This window comes from Dendrobates tinctorius, unplaced genomic scaffold (assembly GCF_039654945.1).
Source record: "Dendrobates tinctorius isolate UK_male_01 unplaced genomic scaffold, ASM3965494v1 ptg000011l, whole genome shotgun sequence".
NCBI lineage: Eukaryota > Metazoa > Chordata > Amphibia > Anura > Dendrobatidae > Dendrobates > Dendrobates tinctorius.
In genome coordinates, this window is record NW_027361679.1 from 40843387 (window position 1) to 40857841 (window position 14455).

Sequence of the window (14455 nt, forward strand, 5' to 3'; positions counted from 1 at the left end):
CTATGAGTTTTTGGGGAGTTTTTTGACGCTGATTATCTTACAGTCTTACAGTTCCAGCAAAGTAAGTTACATTTATAGACATCTCAAGCCTGCTGGGCTTTTTTTTAGGCAGCGTAAACTGATCTGTGGTGCTGATTTTCTCCAGAGCAGAAAAAATCCACAGGTAAAAAAACACATATGCGTTTTTAGTGCTCTTCTGCAGCAGAAACGTACTTAAAACGGATGTTATCCCAACATGATTGTATTAATACATTTTTGTCAAATCCAAATACCAGAGAGAATCAAAAACAAAGCTTTATTTTAAATATGACATACCAAAATAAGTAAAAAAAAACTGCAACATCAAAAATGTGATAAAAACGCATGAAAAGAATTCACTCAAAAATGCAATGAACAAAAAACACCATGAGTAATCTAAATTAGCTAATAGGTGCAGAAAATCTGCAACATCAAAAACTCATGTACCCTTAAAGTAAAAAAACTATGGCATTCATTAAAGGAGTATTCCCATCTCCAAGATCCAATCCCAATGTGTAGTAGGTATAATAATAATAGCAAATGCCTCCAATTAGAAATGTAGTATACTTTTTTCTGGTATGCTATGTCTCCTTGTGCAGGTATTGCAGGACCTTAGGTATCCATGGTTACAACCACTGATAGTGACAGTTAGGCCGGCGTCTCAGGCTACTTTCACACTTGCGTTTTTTTGCTGCGCGTTTTTTGCGCACACAAACGCATGAAAAAACGCATCATGCGTGGGTGTGCGTTTTTTGCAGGTTTTGGTGCGTTTTTTTTAAAAACGCATGCTTTTTTGCGCATACGTGCGCATTACAATGCGCACGTATGCGCACCCATAGACTACAATGGGTGTTTTGCTGTAAAAAAAAAACGCATTGCGTGCGCATGCGTTTTTTTGGGGCAAGTCAGACGCACAAAAAATGCAACAGGATGCATTTTGTGCGCCTGAGCGCACACTACAAACACATGTGTATGCGCACATAAGCGCACCCCATGTAAAATATAGGAAAAAAACGCTTTTTTGCGCTAAAAAACGCAAAAAACGCAAGTGTGAAACCAGCCTTACTACCATAAAATACGGTAAGTGCTATGCGAGAAAACATCGCATAACACTTGGCCCAGTTTTAATCTATGGGGCAGCTCACATCACCGTTTATTTTCTCGGGCGTATTCAGCTTGCTTGTAAATCTTGCGCAATTTTCGTAACCAGCAGAGGGAAAGCCGACAGCTGGGGGTCGATGTTTATAGCCTGGGAAGGCGGTAATACCCATGGTGCTTCCCAGACAATAAACTCTAAAAAAATGATGTGGGGTCCTCCTGTAATTAATAACCAGCAAAGGCTATGCAGACAGCTGCGGTCTGATATTAATAGCCTAGGAAGGGGCTATGGTTACTGCCCCCCAGGCTAAAACCATCAGCTCTCAGCCGCCCCAGAAAAGGCGCATCTATAAGATGCGCCAATTCTGGCACTTAGACTCACTCTTCCCACTTGCCTTGTAGTAGTGGCAAGTGGGGTGATAGTTGGGGGGTTGATATCACCTTTGTATTGTCAGGTGACATCAAGCCCCAAGTTTAGTAATGGAGAGGCGTCAGTAAGATGCCCCCATTACTAACCCCATAGTCACATTGTAAGAAGGCCAGATACCCTGAAAAAAGTCCTTTAATTTAAAGAAACAGACTCCTTTAATAATCTTAATTAAACCATACTTACAACCTCACCCATTCCCCCAATGCCCTTGTCATCTGCAAAAGAGTTAAAAGAAGAAAACAACAATATTCCTCACCTTTCCGTAGAGATGCTTTTAATCCATTTGTCCCACAATGAGTCTAGCTCTGTTACATCTAGATGGCAGGCTGCATGGTTGCATGATGCGACCATGCAGCCTGTCATCCAGTAGACACTGAGCACCATGTTCTCAGTGTCTGCCTGTGAACTGCTTACAGTGTCGCCAGACAGGTCCTGTGAGTTCACGACCAATGGTTCACCGATTTTTCATACGTTTAGTGTTACTCCAGCCTTAGGCCGGTTTCACATTAGCGCATTTTCAGCGCGCGCACGGCCGGGGGTAGCTCCGCCCCCGAGCCGGCTCTCTGCCCGGCGTGCCCGCCCCTTCCTTGTAGCGCCGCCTCCTAGCGGACAGCGGCGCCTGCGATCGGCGCACCCTATCTTTAGCATAGGGTGCGCCGATCGTGCGCAGGCCGTGCGCTAGTTGCGCTTTGACCTGCGCTGCGCACTTTTGACGGTGCGCCGTGCGCACCAAAATCCGAAAAGTTTGATTTTGGCGCGCACGGCGCACCGTCAAAAGTGCGCAGCGCAGGTCAAAGCGCAACTAGCGCACGGCCTGCGCACGATCGGCGCACCCTATGCTAAAGATAGGGTGCGCCGATCGCAGGCGCCGCTGTCCGCTAGGAGGCGGCGCTACAAGGAAGGGGCGGGCACGCCGGGCAGAGAGCCGGCTCGGGGGCGGAGCTACCCCCGGCCGTGCGCGCGCTGAAAATGCGCTAATGTGAAACCGGCCTTAGTCAGTTAGTTGCTATTGGTCATAACCATGGATACCTAAGGTCCTTCAATGCCTTCACATGAGGAAAGAGACATAACAAATCAGAAAAACTATACTACATTTCTAATTGGAGGAACTTGCAAATATTATTATTATTTCAACTACTAGATATTTGGATAGGGTCTTGGAGATAAGAATATCCCTTTAATTGTGTTGCATTGTATATATACAGTATTAAAAAACTGTTGGGACTAAGTTCTTCCCCATTGCATTTTGTTTCATTAAAAAATACACCAAGCAAAATAAAGTATGTAAAATGTGTTTTTTTTGACATTTTTAATTTTCAGATTAGAAATCAAATGTCATTTGACCCTTTTATTATTCTCTTGGCCTCTGTATGCAGAACTATGTGACTGTTACATGCAATATTTTACTGACTTAGGCCCCCTTCACATATCCGTGTTTGCAGTATGTGTAGCATATGTTTTTGTCACGGATGCTACATGTAACCATTATACCATATGCTGTTGTGCACATGTGCATTTTTTTACAAGGACCGTGTGTTTGTGTAAACTATGCGGAGACATGTCCATTTTTTACCAGTAGCACAGATGACAATGTCCAATACAGGTCTATTGGTCCTTGTAAAACACATACAGAACACGGAAGACATTTGTGTACCATCCGTCCACTACCTGTCTGCTGTACATTGCAAAAGTATAGGAGAAGCGTTGTAATTTCTTTTTCTTTTGCCATACCGGAAAAAACACTGATGGCACACAGATGATAAACTGATGACGCACTGATGACACACAGGTGGGGCATTGATATTGCACTGTTGACGCACTGATGACACACAGATAAAACACTAATGACACACAGATGATGCACTGATGACACACTCATGGCACACTGATGACGAACTTATGACACACAGATGAGATATTAATGACGCACTAATGACACACTAATGGCACACAGATGACACATTGAAGATGCACTGATGACACATAGCTGGGACACTGATGCACTGATGACACACAGATGACAAACTGATGGCACACTGATGGTGCACTGATGACACATAGCTAGGACACTGATGATGCACTGATGACACACAGATGACACACTGATGGTGCACTGATGACACACTGATGGCACACTGATGACACAGATAAAACACTAATGACAAACAGATCTAACACTAATGGCACACTGATGGCACACTGGCGCACTGATGACACACTGATGGCACACTGATGGTGCACTGATGACACACAGATAAAACACTAATGACACACAGATGATGCACTGATGATGCACTGATGACACACTCATGGCACACTGATGACGAACTTATGACACACAGATGAGATATTAATGGCGCACTAATGACACACTAATGGCACACAGATGACACATTGAAGATGCACTGATGACACATAGCTGGGACACTGATGCACTGATGACACACAGATGACAAACTGATGGCACACTGATGGTGCACTGATGACACATAGCTAGGACACTGATGATGCACTGATGACACACAGATGACACACTGATGGCACACTGATGACACAGATAAAACACTAATGACAAACAGATCTAACACTAATGGCACACTGATGGCACACTGGCGCACTGATGACACACTGATGGCACACTGATGGTGCACTGATGACACACTGATGGCACACTGATGACACACAGATGGCACAATGATGACAAACTGATCACACATTGACACACTGATGACACACTGGCACACTGATGATGCACTGATGACACACAGATAGCACACTGATGACGAACTGATCACACACTGATGGCACATTGGTGGCACATTGATGGCACACTGATGACGCACTGATAACACACTGATGGCACATCGATGGCACACTGATGACACAGTGATGACACACTGATGGCGCACTGATGACGCACTGATGGCACACTGATGGCGCACCGATGACGCACTGATGGCACACTGATGACACACAGGCACACTGATGGTGCACTGATGACACACAGATGACGAACTGATGTCGCACTGATGGCACACTGATGACACACAGATGGCACACTGATGACGAAGTGATCACACATTGACGCACTAATGACACACTGGCACACTGATGATGCACTGATGACACACAGATAGCACACTGATGATGAACTGATCACACACTGATGGCACATTAATGACACACTGATAACACACTGGCACATTGATGGAACACTGATGATGCACTGATGACACACAGATGGCACATTGATGACAAACTAATCACACATTGACGCACTAATGATACACTGGCACACTGATGACACACAGATAGCACGCTGATGACGAACTGATCACACACTGATGGTGCGCTGATGGCACATTAATGGCACATTAATGGCACACTGATAACACACTGATGGCACATTGATGGCACACTGATGACGCACTGATGGCACATTGATGGCACACTGATGACACACTGATGACATACTGGCACACTGATGATGCACTGACGACACACAGATGGCACACTGATGACGCATTGATGGCACACTGATGATGCACTGATAACACACTGATGATGCACTGATAACACACTGCTGGCACACTGACGCACTGATGATGCACTGATGGCACATTGATGACGCACTGATGACACACTGATGGCACATTGATGACACTGATAACACACTGATGATGCACTGATAACACACTGCTGGCACACTGATGACACACTGATGATGCACTGATGGCACATTGATGGCACACAGATGACACACTGATGACGCACTGATGACACATTGATGGCACACTGATGACACACTGATGACGCACTGATGACGCACTGATGGCACACTGATGATACAATGATGGCACACTGATGACGCACTGATGGCACATTGATGACACACTGATGATGCACTGATAACACACTGATGATGCAATGATGGCACACTGATAACACACTGACGCACTGACGGCACATTGATGACACATTGACACACTGATGACGCAATGATGGCACACTGATAACACACCGATGACACACTGCGGGGCGCACTGATAACACACTGATGACACACTGATGGCACACTGATAACACACTGATGACACACTGATGCACTGATGGCACACTGATAACACACCGATGACACACTGCGGGGCGCACTGATAACACACTGATGACACACTGATGGCACACTGATAACACACTGATGACACACTGATGACGCACTGATGGCACACTGATAACACACTGATGGCATACTAATGACACACTGATAACACACTGATGACGCACTGATGACTCACTGGTAACACACTGATGACACACTGATGGCATACTAATGACACACTGATGACACACTGATGACGCACTGGTAACACACTGATGACACACTGATGGCACACTGATAACACTGATGACACACTGATGACGCACTGATGGCACACTGATAACACACTGATGACACACTGACGGCATACTAATGACACACTGATAACACACTGATGACGCACTGATGACGCACTGGTAACACACTGATGACACACTGATGGCATACTAATGACACACTGATGACACACTGATGACGCACTGGTAACACACTCATGACACACTAATGGCATACTAATGACACACTGATGACACACTGATGATTCACTGATGACGCACTGGTAACAAACTGATGGCACACTGATAACACTGATGACACACTGATGACGCACTGATGGCATACTAATGACACACTGATGACACACTGATGACGCACTGGTAACACACTCATGACACACTAATGGCATACTAATGACACACTGATGACACACTGATGATTCACTGATGACGCACTGGTAACACACTGATGACACACTGACGGCACACTAATGACACACTGACGACGCAATGATGGCACACTGATAACACACTGATGACACACTGCTGACACACTGATGGCACACTGATATCACACTGATGACACTGGTATTGTTGTTTCCTGTAGCGTTTTTATACAAATGTGTGAAATGGGCCTTACAAAACAAAGTAAAACTAACTTTTGGAAGAAAATTACTGACTTGAGGCATTAGTGAAGCACCTCATTTGTATTCAGACTGGCACATGGCACATCGTCAGTTGCTGTATTAGCAATGGACATGGTACCAGCTTCCCCCATAGAGCAGCTAAAGTTTGGGAAAAAGAGAAATGTCCTTGTCATCCACAAGCTACAAGATGCTAGTTTTTCTGATAAGTAAGGAATCACTGAACTGTTACCAAGGACATTTTAATTTATTGCTAGTTGGTCCCTTTTTTTTCTATCAGCTACATAACTGTACACCCTTGAGTCACCAGCTTTTATGTAGAGGGCGATGCAGTTTGTGATAAGTTGTGATTTCTCCCTGTGCAGTGGGATTAAAGCTAATGGAAGCGTTCTATTGAGTCATTACATTAGAACATGTGAAGGACTCGTACACTCACTTCTTAGTCTTAGTATTTTCTCTTCAATTTCAGGGCATTTCAGGTTCTGTCTCAGAAGTGTCTCCTTCTCATTTAACTTGCAGAGTTTATCTCCATTGACAGCTCCCAATTATTTTGCACAGTACATTTCTGTTTGACTAGAGGAATTATTGCATGCTGTGTCTTATTTATCTGGTGCTCTGCGTGCCTCATCTATTGTGCTCAGTGAGTTCCTCTTCCAGAGGTGTGCATGCATACTAATCAATTCATTCAGTCAATTAAAACATGCTTTCATGGTTTCATAATGAAATTTTAAAGAGCTGTATGTGTGAGTTCTCCTTTAAGAGTTGTTCTTCTTAGCCCACAAATAATTAGTACCACTGATCTTTCCTTCCAATATCTGGAATCCTAATACCACAGAGGACAATGACTCCATATTTAGCTATATGTGCCTGCAAAAAATATGACTTTCATCCCTGCAGTCATTATGTACAGGTGTTTCTCACAAAATTAGAATATCATCAAAAAGTTCATTTATTTCAGTTCTTCAATATAAAAAGTGAAACTCATTATATAGTGTCATTACAAACAGAGTGATCTATTTCAAGTGTTTATTTCTGTTAATGTTGATGATTATGGCTTACAACCAATGAAAACCCGAAAGTCATTACCTTAGTAAATTAGAATAATTAACAAAAAACACATGCAAAGGCTTCCTAAACGTTTTAAAAGGTCCCTTAGTCTGTTTCAGTAGGCTCCACGATCATGGGGAAGGCTGCTAACTTGACAGATGTCCAGAAGGCAGTCATTGACACACTCTATAAGAAGGGTAAGTCACAAAAGGTCATTGCTAAAGAAGCTGGCTGTTCACAGAGTGCTGTATCCAAGCATATTAATGGAAAGTTGAGTGGAAGGAAAAAGTGTGGTAGAAAAAGGTGCACAAACAACCGGGATAACCGCAGCCTTGAAAGGATTGTTAAGAAAAGGCCATTCAAACATATAGGGGAGATTCACAAGGAGTGGACTGCTGGAGTCATTGCTTCAAGAGCCACCACACACAGACGTATCCAGGACATGGGCTACAAGTGTTGCATTCCTTGTGTCAAGCCACTCCTGACCAATAGACAATGTCAGAAGTGTCTTACCTGGGCCAAGAAGAAAAAGAACTGGACTGTTGCTTAGTGGTCCAAGGTGTTGTTTTCAGTTGAAAGTAAATTTTGCATTTCATTTGGAGATCAAGCTCCCAGAGTCTGGAGGAAGAGTGGAGAGGCACACAATCCAAGCTGCTTGAGGTCCTGTGTGAAGTTTCCACAATCAGTGATGGTTTGGGGAGCCATGTCATGTGCTGGTGTAGGGCCACTGTGTTTTAGCAAGACCAAAGTCAGCGCAGCCGTCTACCAGGAAATTTTAGAGCACTTCATGCTTCCCTCTGCCGACAAGCTTTTTAGAGATGTTAAATTTCATTCTCCAGCAGGACTTGGCTACACTGCCAAAAGTACCAATACCTTGTTTAAAACCAACAATATCACTGTCCTTGATTGGCCAGCAAACTCACCTGACCTTAACCCCTTAAAGAATCTATGGGGTATTGTCAAGACGAAGATGAGACACCAGACCTAGCAATGCAGATAAGCTGAAGGCTGCTATCAAAGCAACCTGGGCTTCCATAACATCTCAGCTGTGCCACAGGCTGATCGCCTCCATGCCACTCTGCATTGATGCAATAATTGATGCAAAAGGAGCCCCCACCAAGTATTGAGTTTACTGAACATACATTTCAGTAGGCCAACATTTTAGATTTTAAAATCATTTTTCAAGCTGGTGTTATAAAGCCATAATCCTCAAAATAAACAGAAATAAACACTTGAAATAGATCACTCTGTAATGACTCTATATAATATGAGTTTCACTTTTTGTATTGAAGAACTGAAATAAAGTTTTTGATGATATTCTAATTTGGTGAGAAGCACCTGCCTTGTATTATATCTTACAGTATGCCATATAATGCCAGTGCTCTATGAATACAACACTTGGCCATTTATTCAATACAGAGACATTTGCTTCTAGCTATATTTACGTTAAAATTGTATTTGTAAGCCGATTGTTGCACTAGATTCTAGTCCTCCTCTTCTCTGAAGAGACAATTTGCATATTTCCCAAAGGAGCATTACGGCTTAAAAGCCTCCTCATCTCAGCATTTGACTTCATGCACCGTTCCAGCGATGTTGTCCCCAAAACTACCAATCTCGTGTTACATTGTTATGCCACATAAGCCCTGTTGCCACTTATGGGGCAATTGATTGGTTGCAAGGTGAAATGGTGCTGCAAGTAAATCTATGGTGTTTTTTTATTTTACAAGGGAATTACAGCATTTAAAACTAGGTTGTCCAGGTGGTGAACAAGCCCTTTAACAAACCTGAATCATTACTAGAAAAGCTAATTTGGTTTTGAGTCAAATAACCTGTAGGTAGTCAGTGAGTTAATGCACTTTTCTTCCAAAAAAGACACCATGAAATTGTTATAAATAATTCTATGGAAAGATGCCATTTGAGACTACCTTTTTCTACTGCATCGCTAACACTGGAGTATAATATGAAGGAGTGCAATGCAAGAAAACATCGCATTGTACTCTTACTCGGGTTGTTCGAATAGCTACGGATAAGAGCTTTATTTTTGGGGTCTCCCATTTTCAATAACCAGTAAAGACTAAGCAGACAGCTGTGAACTGATATTAATAGGCTGGGAAGCTCCATGGTTATTGGGCCCTTCCAAGCATAATAAGACCAGCTCTCGGTTCGTAGACACACTGTGTCACAGAGTGTGCCTCCACTGGAGGGGCATAACGAAGCAGCTACCTTGTTGTTCACTGGAGCCTATATTGATGAGGTCAGGCTAATGCGGCAGGTGCCACTCAAGGGCGGCGTTTGACAGCAGTTGATAGCAAGGGTCTAAGCCATTAATCCAGATTACTAGACAGGGGAGATCAGACTGTGCAGACAGAATGGCCACTTGGAACGGGTTCAGACTGCAGACAGGACGGCCACTAGGAACAGGTACAGACACACCGGTCTCGGGTAACAGTTTTGGGTCGCCAATGCGGTCACAGGGTACTGATACCACAGATGCAGTTTCGTGATTAGGATGCCCCCTAAGCGGTCACAGGAATGCAGACAAACTGTACTAGGCTTATATGAACACAGGTTATGGGAATGTGTTTAAAAGACTAGCAACAGGGGACACGGCAACATACTGTTGCACACTCCAAACCTCATAACCATAACTATAGGGGTTGTTCAGGCACCTGGGAGACACTTTACAGGTGACCACATTACTAAATTCCTCCCAGCTGTTAGCTGAGGGCATTTACCATATGCACGGGCTTCCCCTTCAAGAGCAAAGGCAGCGTGCGCAATAGGTTCTCCACTGAGACCCAGTGCGGTGTGGACAAGAAAGGACAGGAAGTACGCCAGGACCACGATGGAGTGTCGGGACGATGAGTAATCGGCGTCTCTGCATGGAGGGAGAAGGGAACACCATGTAGGGGTGCTGCTAATAGTGCTGCAATGACACTTGCATGACACTCGTCCTAATTTTCTGGATCATCATTGGACCAATTTTTTTTATACACCACTGTGACTCCAGCCTAACAGTCTGAACCTCACCAGTGGTTGAATGCCAAGTAAAAATGAAAATAATACTCAATTTATCTCTCACCACAGTAAGCAAGATATAAGGAAGTATTGAAAATATTATGAGAAGTGCATCACAATATTATATTTTGTAAGCTCAGAAAAATATTTTAAAGCCATATGTGGCTTGAGATATGGCCTACATGTTAGATAAAATCTAAGGCCTCACACAATTTTGCTCTGTACATGTAAATCTGGTGGTGCGCATGGGTGGAGCCTTCTTTTCCTGATCCATCTCATGCACCTATGAAAGTTTTGTCTATGTCTTTTTGTCTTTTGTCTTTGACCAAGGCAATTATAACTTTTAGAAGACAGACTAGACTCTGATAAAGTATTTGTTATATGACTGACTGATGCAGACAAGACAACATAGTATGGAATAGAAGGGAGCATTACACAGGGAAATTACTACTTTCATGTTACCTAGCATGTTGTTATAGATTGCTCTGTTATTCCTCACTTTAAAGAGGATTCACCCAAATTTTCTACCCAAAGTTCCAAATTGGCCATAGTAATTCTGCGCATGCGCGGGGAGCCATTCAACACTGCAAGCGCAGGATTTTAGAGCAAATTCCTATTCCTGTGACGTCGGCGTACCCCGGAACATCAGAGTGAGTGGGCGTTGACAATATGATGAGCCAGTGAGTGAAAGAGAAGATTCTGTATAACTATACAAAGTGATTTTTGAAGATGATACGGCACTGTTTTAATTGAAAACAACATGTCGGGTACGTGCCCATGATTAGGAAATAGCAGCGCTTTGTATGCAGCGTATTTTTGCCATACGACACCAGTCCGGTGCTGAATTGGTGTGGATGACAGTCTTAATTTTATACCATCGAGGAGTCTTCATTCATTCCCAGAAGCACATCTCAGGTACTGAGATATCTCCACTAAAGTGAATTTGGTTGATTATCACATAACACTACTGAATAAACCATGACAATTACCAACTTAGCCCTAGAGTAGCAAAAGGCCAACATGGAGGCAAACACCATCACACGCATTTATCTCTTGTTTATGCAATATATGTATTGTATAAAATATACGAATTATTGTCTAATTGTATTAAAAAGGGGTGTCTAGAATTTGAAAACATGAGAGCTTTCTGCCCAAAATTTGTCTTTAGGTTGTGTGTGGTATTTCTACTCAGTCCCATTCACTTCATTGCCATGGAGCTACAATAGTTGACCCAACCCATGAGCAGATGTGGCGCTGTTTCTACCAGAAAGCAGTCATGATTTCCAATCCGGGACAACCCTTTTTACTTTGACGGATTCACTAAGGTTATATTGCTTTGTTTGCTTTGTTCATTTTCTTAGCACAGGTGCAGCAGTGAACAGCAGCGAGAGCCTCCCTCCGTCCTCATCTGTCAATGATATATCCTCCATGTCCACTGACCAAACACTGGCATCCGATACCGACAGCAGCCTGGAAGCTTCCGCCGGAGCCCTCGGTTGTTGCAGGTGACTAGCCGCCTGCCTGAGAAACCCCACTTTCTTCAGACGATGATGTGATTTGAAAAAATAAATCAATATACCTATATAATTGCAACAAAAAAAAGGAAAGAAAGGAAGTAGAGAGTTCAATTATTTCCCTTCTAGCCTGCTTCTCCTACAGAGTTATGTCATGCAGCTAAGCTCAAATGTATATTTAAATTATAGTTGCTCCGCTTTGGTCTTCTGGTTATGCTTACTGCAAGAAAAAAAGGGTTATTTAAAAAAAAAAATTCTCTTTGCATACATTGTAAAATTAATGGCTGCAAAAACCAGCAAGATCCTGTTATCTTTTCTCATTATGACATGACGAAAATGTGCAGTAACCATTGAAGCGTGTGCGTGTCCGTGTGAACGTATGCGTGTGCTGTACGTATTTTTCTCATCGGAATCTGTTGGCCAACCCTTCCATCTCTCCAGGTAGATGGATGTAGATAATCTCACACTTGTACATCAGATGTACTGTATACATGCAAGCATATATGTATGATATAAAAAAGGAAGAGAACACAACTGTACAGTAGTTATTACATAGATCAGTATATATAGTACTAAAGGGCCTGTTTTGTGTTAGCTACATGAATTACCGCTGTAATATAACGCTAGTACTGTACGTAAGATGTTAAGTTCATACATTTGTCAAATTGTGATAAAAATGGAAACTTTGTATTCTAAGACCAGAAAAGCATCTCTAAGCCGAACGGAGCATGACGAGGCGGTGAAAATCATACGGATCATGCAGCGACACGAACTCTCCAAACACTTCTTCACGGTTTTGAATAGCTATTTATTTTTTTACATGCACAATATTTTTTATTTTTGACCAGATGTGCTGAATTTAACCAGCAGCTGAGACAAAGTAAACTTGTATACAACTGTATATTTTAGGTTTTTTTTTTCCTTTCTAAAGGACAAGAGTAGGAATAAAATTGGCTTTTGCAGTAACCCCTTTGTGAAAGTGGCAAACCCCATGAGGAGATGATTCTTGCTTAGGTTTGAGGATACATAGAAAAGGCAGCATACACATTTAATTTTTCAGCGGCTTATGGTTTTATGACACTTTTTTCATAGGTTTAGGTCCTTTTTGGGATAACCATCGTTTTTAAAGCGACGTTCATTTTGAATGAAATGGTGAGAATAGTGCTGATTGGCAACAAGGTGACAAACAGTAAGAAATGGTCATGCTCTGAAGGCATGGCGGGTCTCCATGAACACTAGTTCAGATCAAAGGAAGGAGGCGTTGTACAAACTAGCCAATCACATTCCATTTGTTACCGTTAGGAAAATTAAAGCAATGCTCTGATTGGTTGCCACAGGCACCTCCCCCACATTTTGTCTGCATTACATGAGGACCGCTCTTTCTCGTAGTATACTCTATGTATCAGGGATGAAATGTATCATTGCTATGTTGTATGTTTTAATCCTCAGGAGAATAACACTTGGGAGTATTTTCTTGTTTATTGACTGAACATGTTTTATTAGATGTTGGCATTTTGTGGACTGAGTATATACATCTGCAAAATAAACTTTAATCACTCGAAACCCCTGTCTTGAGAATCCCGACTGGACAAAGTAATTTGGTGTAAAATCTTATTATTTGATGGTGGGTGAATTCACGCAGATTTCGAGCGTCATTTTAATTTTAAAATATGGCAGTCAACCTAATATATTGCTATATCTAACCAATATGGCTATGTCTCTACAAATGGTGCTAGCTGCTAACATTATTCCTGAGAATATACTGTGAAAATAAATCACATGGATAAATTTGTCTACAAATGAGCCTGGGAAAATCGAAGATACAATGAGCCGAATGTATAGAACTGAGTGAGGGCAAAAGTTTGGTAGTTTTCTATAACAATCGGTCAGCTGGAATATGATTGCCTCATATACAACAACTCCATTCTTATCCACATTCATTTTTTACATGGGGCTCAATAAGAAAGATGCAGTAAATCTTCAGGTCACCTTATACTACTCTTAAGAAGTATCTTTATTTGTGTTTGGTTCACCACCTAACAAAAAGAACCTTAAAGGGAATCTGTCACCAGATTTTTACCACCCCATCTAAGAGCAGCATGATGTAGGGTCAAAGACCATATTTTACTGGTTGCTGTATTTTATCAAAACTACACTAAGCAGCTCAGTAAATGACACATCATTGGAATCATGGTCTCTCTCCATTATGCTGCTCTCATTTTAGGTGGCAAATATCTGGTGACAGATTCCCTTTAAGACTATATATGGGGCAGCTATTGGAAATATATTGACAATCTATAGGTTATTATACA

At 42.3% G+C, this 14455-nt stretch overlaps 1 protein-coding gene across 7 annotated transcripts in view; it reads left to right on the plus strand.

Annotated features, from left to right (window-relative positions):
- Positions 1-13706, plus strand: part of MAPK10 (mitogen-activated protein kinase 10) — a 367409-nt gene extending 353703 nt beyond the window's left edge. For 6 of the 7 annotated variants that reach the window (XM_073541540.1, XM_073541533.1, XM_073541530.1 and 3 more), the window contains one exon: positions 11996-13706. In XM_073541540.1, the coding sequence (XP_073397641.1) occupies positions 11996-12138 (143 nt within the window). In that variant the 3' untranslated portion in view covers positions 12139-13706. Of the gene's footprint in view, positions 1-11990 lie in introns of all 7 variants that reach the window. The other variant, XM_073541570.1, reaches the window with a different exon arrangement.
- The last annotated feature ends 749 nt before the right edge of the window (positions 13707-14455 follow it).